This window comes from Mirounga leonina, unplaced genomic scaffold (genome assembly GCF_011800145.1).
Source record: "Mirounga leonina isolate KUSES-001 unplaced genomic scaffold, KU_Mleo_1.0 Mir_168, whole genome shotgun sequence".
NCBI classification, from domain to species: domain Eukaryota; kingdom Metazoa; phylum Chordata; class Mammalia; order Carnivora; family Phocidae; genus Mirounga; species Mirounga leonina.
In genome coordinates, this window is record NW_023270426.1 from 24854510 (window position 1) to 24860204 (window position 5695).

Genomic DNA, 5695 nt, shown 5'->3' on the forward strand with positions numbered 1-5695 from the left:
TCATAACAAAATTAAAGAAGATTTGGAAGCCTAACCTTGAAGGTTAATCTTTGTCTTTCATTTTTAGTAAACTTGAAGAATTTTTATTTTTTTAATTTTTTTGTTTTTTAAAATTTTATTTAAATTCAATTAATTAACATATAGTGTATTATTAGTTTCAGAGGTAGAGTTCAGTGACTCATCAGTTGCATATAACACCCAGTGCTCATTACATCATGTGCCCTCCTTAATGCCCATCACCCAGTTACCCCATCCCCCCACCCTCCTCCCTAACTGCAACCCTCGGTTTGTTTCCTATACTTAAGTCTTGTATGGTTTATCTCCCTCTCTGATTGCATCTTATATTATTTTTCCCTCCCTTCCCTTATGATCCTCTGTTTTATTTCTTAAATTCCACATATGATTGAAATCATATGAAAATTTACTTTCTCTGATTTGACTTATTTCACTTAGCATAATACCCTCTAGTTCCATTCATGTCATTGCAAATGGTAAGATTTCCATTTTTTGATGGCTGAGTAATATTCCATTGTATATATATCCTACATCTTCTTTATCCATTCATCTATCTGTTGGACATCTGGGCTCTTTCCATAGTTTGGCTATTGTGGACATTGCTGCTATAAACATTGGAGTGCAGGTGCCCCTTCGGATCACTATGTTTGTATCCTTTGGATAAATATCTAGTAGTGCAATTGCTGGGTCGTAGGGTAGCTCTGTTTTCAACTTTTTGAGGAACCTCCATACCGTTTTCCAGAGTGGCTGTACCAGCTTTCATTCCCACCAACAGTGTAAGAGTGGTCCCCTTTCTTCACATCCTCACCAGCATCTGTTGTTTCCTGACTTGTTAATTTTAGCCATTCTGACTGATCTGATGTATCTCATTGTGGTTTTGATCTGTATTTCCCTGATGCTGAGGGATGTTGAGCATTTTTTCACATGTCTGGTGGACATTTGTATGTCTTCTTTTAAGAAATGTCTGTTCATGTCTTCTGCCCATTTCTTGACTGGATTATTTATTTTTGGTGTGTGGAGTTTGATAAATTCCTTATAGATCTTGGATACTAACCCTTTATCTGAAAAGATTTTGCAAATATCCTCTCCCATTCTGTCGGTTGTCTTTTGGTTTTGTTGACTGTTTCTTTTGTTGTGCAAAAGCTTTTTTTTTTTTTTTTTAAGATTTTATTTATTTATTTGACAGAGAGAGACACAGCGAAAGAGGGAACACAAGCGGGGCGGGGGGAGTGGGAGAGGGAGAAGCAGGCCTCCCGCCGAGCAGGGAGCCTGATGCGGGGCTCAATCCCAGGACCTTGGGATCATGACCCGAGCCAAAGGCAAACGCTTAATGACTGAGCCACCCAGGCGCCCCTGTGCAAAAGCTTTTTATCTTGAAGTCCCAATAGTTCATTTTTTGCTTTTGTTTCCCTTACCTTTGGAGACATGTCTAGCAAGAAGTTGTTGCAGCCAAGGCCAAAGAGGTTCTCCTGTAGGATTTTGATGGATTCTCACATTTAGAACTTGAAGAATTTTTAAAATTTATAATGGAATGAAAGGAAAACAAACATTTGTAGCATAAAAATGGAAACCAGCTTGATCAGCTATGCAATAATTATAAGCTTACTAAATAAAATTAAGTTTAATATACTTTACAATAGTTCATCAAAGTATTATTTCAGGTCACTGGTAATAATCAGTAAAATTAATCTTAATGATCTGTCACTTCACATAAGCGTACATGAGCATAATGACATAGGGCTTGGTGGTTTTTTACATTGTTTACCTTTCCATGTTGTGTCCAGAGGAGACCAAGTTTTTGCCACCTAATTATTAAAATTAAGCTGGAAAATATGATTAAGAAGATTCCCAATGAATGATGAAAATAGTCTGTATCTTGAAAGAGGTGTGGGTTACATGGATGGATCCATTTATATAGTTAAGACTGATGCATTTCAATTTGTGTAAACATTACCTTAAGAAAAGACCTGTACAAAAACATTGAGTGGGAAGTGGAGGGGAAGTTATAGATGAAATGAGACAAGATGTTGTGAAGCTGGATGACGTGTAAATGGAAGTTATGCTGTTTGCTTTGTATGTGTTGAACTTTTTCCACAAATGTTAGTGAGTTACTACTTGTGAGACAAGTTTATAAATTCAATTCAGTTCTACTCTAGCAAAGGAAAGCGAAAGAGAATAAAACAGAGAAGCACTCTCCTGAAAGAATCTAAAATAATCAATTTCCATAAAAAGGCAGTGTCTTCACATACCAACTGATAGCCTTGGATGATACATTAAGATACTATCTTCTTCCTCTCTGTCATAACAAGCAACATTCTCAAAGACATTTCAATGTCCCAATTGAGTATCACAGATACTGTACTGCTAGTAAAATTTGCTTTAAAGTGAAAAATAATTCAGTAAGCTATATGTGAAGATTTCTGGTGTCAGTGCAGGCAAAGAGAGAGCTCAAAGGACCACACAAATGGCAGGGATGCCATCAAGCTGGAATCAGAATGCCCATCGAAGGAAGGAATGAGTTGGAAATAACTTTGTTTCAAAGAAGAAACTAAACCCATCTAATATGTTTATGATTGTTGGTTTTACTTCACCAGTTTATCTTGTTATTCATACTCTCAAGGAAGTCTATTCTCAGTAACATTTATCAAGTGAACCATGGAGGCTGGTCACAGTGATTTTATTTTTTATCCTTCTGGGTAGGTAGAGATATTTTTTAACTACAAAATTATTTCATCTGTTCAGAGTTTAGACTTTATTTAGCTTTACTTATTTTACCTAGAGTTGAAACATCTTGAAAAATATCCTCATTTTTATCTTCCATCACTTTGGCTCTTACCTGAAGTGAACTTTGGTTGAACTCAATTGATTTCACCTCTCAAGAATTATGAAATCAATCTGAGATGAGATTATGTTTGGCACATTTTGTGTTCTTATATGTGCACTGACCCATTTCATATATTTTGAGGATATTTAAAGACATATTTTCCTATTTATCTGAGCAGAAAATGGTGAGATAGAAATGGATATAGCCATGGTGAACCATCATTGAATTCTATGGAATCCACTCAAATGTAATTCACTATCTTACTTAGTGTCTATTTATAATAGCAACTAGCGTCATCCTTGTTGTGAGAGGATGATAGAGGTGATTCTTGAATGTTTGTATTCTGCATTGCATTATGTCCTTACAACATGGTGATATATTTGGGCCTTCATTAATTAATTAATATAGGAGGGAAATTTGATTTAAAAGTTATAATAAAATGAACAAAACTAATAAAATCATGACCAATTCTACCCATACAAAATGAAGTAAAATCCTAAAATGCCTACTTATGACAGACTGATTGTTGCTTGTTCCTCTTTTAAAGATTTATTTATTTATTTGAGAGAAAGAGTGCAGCAGGGAGGGGCAGTGGGAGAGGGAAAGAGTCTTAAGCTGACTCGCAGGGAGCTCAGGAGCTCAGAGCCATCTGGGGGCTCTATTTCACAACTCTGAAATCATGACATGAGCTGAAACCAAGAGTCTGACGCTTAGCTGACTGCACCACCAAGGTGCCCCACTAGTTACCCTTTTAAATAATTTAATTAATCAGATACTTCTATCATAAGTATGTGTTGGCCTCAATTTTCCTCCTAATAGCTTAATTGTTCCCCTTACTGTGCAGGTGTAACCACAAAATAAGTTAAGTCTTGTTGTTCATGCCATTTTATGAGCCATATAACTTAGAGAAATAATTGTTTATTTTATAATTGGTGTTGCTAACCAACTTTTACATTTTGTATAGTTTATTGACTTGTTTGTTGGGACGATTAAATAGTGTACTTTTGGATTCACAAATCACACTACTCATCAGAGATAAATTTCACTGCCAAAGAATAAAAATTGGTTTTACAGGTTTACATTACCTGAGGGTGTGATTCCTAAACATTAGTATGCACGAGAATCACTTAAAGAGAGAGATTGAAGTGCAGATTTTCAGCCCTTAGCACCACCAGAGAATTTCATTCAAGGTCTGGAGGGAAACCCAGGAGTCAACCTGGAAAAAAACAACTCAGACTCCCAAGTAATTATTTATGCATATGGTTCACACACTACAATCTGAAAAACACTAACTCCACCTGAAAGTCTTTATAAGGCTCAGATTTTGGAAATGGTATTGCCTGTATGCACCTCCTGAAGTTATTAATTTGAACGCGTGGTGGCAGTGCAGGCTAAGAGAGTGAATAAGAGCTCTGCAGATTCGGTGGACTCCATTTTATTCAGAAGCCCCCCCAAATACAGAACACACTTACAGCTGGAGCTAAGATAGTAGTATTCAGGAAGGCACTCGTCGCCAGACAAGTTATAAGACGAATTCGAAATTCAACAGTAAAGACATTCGGAGGGTCGGTGGTGGACGTGATGATGGGGACTGGAAAAAGATTTTTTCCTCTGGGATCAGACATAATGGAGATGGCGAGAACAAAAGTACATCGCAAGAAAAGGCAAGTGGCAATTCTCATTATATGGGTGCTTTTGTGGGAAGCCGGTTCAGAATCGATTCAATATTCTGTACTGGAGGAGTCAGAAACTGGCACGTTTGTGGCCAATTTGACAAAGGACCTGGGACTCAGGAGAGGAGAACTGGCTGCGCGTGGTGCCCAGGTTGTTTTCAAGGGGAACAGACAGTATTTGCAGCTTGACCCAAAGACCTATGATTTACTGCTAAATGAGAAACTGGACCGGGAAGAGCTGTGCGGCTCCACTGAGCCATGCGTGCTACCTTTTCAAGTGTTACTGGAAAATCCCTTGCAGTTTTTTCAGGCTGCTTTACGAGTCAGAGATATAAATGACCACGCCCCAGAGTTCCCAGCCAGAGAAATGCTACTAAAAATATCAGAAATTACTACACCAGGAAAGCTATTTCCTTTGAAAATGGCACAGGATTTAGACGCTGGTAACAACAGTCTTCAGAGCTATATAATCAGCTCCAATCCTCATTTTCACGTTCTCACTCGCAATCGCAGCGATGGCAGGAAGTTCCCGGAGCTGGTGCTGGACAAAGCCTTGGACCGCGAGGAGCAGCGCGAACTAAGGCTTACCCTCACAGCGCTGGATGGTGGGTCTCCGCCCAGGTCTGGGAGCACGGAGATTCAGATCCTGGTCTTGGACATCAATGACAATGCTCCCGAATTTGCTCAGGAACTCTATGAGGCACAAATCCCTGAAAACAATTCCCTAGGCTCCCTGATTATCACCGTCTCAGCGACAGATTTAGATGCAGGATCCTTTGGGGAGGTATCTTATGCCCTATTTCAGGGAGATGACGTTAATCAACCCTTCGAAATAAACGCAATTACAGGAGAAATTCGACTGAGAAAGACTTTGGATTTTGAGGAATTTCAATCATACCACGTGGATATTGAGGCTACAGATGGCGGGGGACTATCAGGAAAATGCTCTTTAGTCATCAAGGTTCTGGACGTAAATGACAACGCTCCTCAACTGACCATGTCCTCCCTCGTCAGTCCCATCCCCGAAAACCTGCCAGAGGTCATAGTAGCAGTTTTCAGTGTGTCAGATGCAGATTCTGGACAAAATCAACAGGTTATTTGTTCTATAGATGACAATCTCCCCTTTCTTCTAAGACCATCAGTCGAGAATTTCTACACCTTGGTAACTGAAGGAGCGCTGGAC

At 38.8% G+C, this 5695-nt stretch overlaps 1 protein-coding gene across 2 annotated transcripts in view; it reads left to right on the forward strand.

Moving 5' to 3' along the window:
* Nucleotides 1-3670: 3670 nt before the first annotated feature.
* Nucleotides 3671-5695, forward strand: part of LOC118016736 (protocadherin beta-6-like) — a 31524-nt gene continuing 29499 nt past the window's right edge. For both annotated transcript variants that reach the window (XM_035014328.1, XM_035014327.1), the window contains exon 1: nucleotides 3671-5684. In XM_035014328.1, coding sequence (XP_034870219.1) covers nucleotides 4421-5684 — 1264 coding nt within the window. In that variant the 5' untranslated portion in view covers nucleotides 3671-4420. The remainder of the gene's footprint in view (nucleotides 5685-5695) is intronic.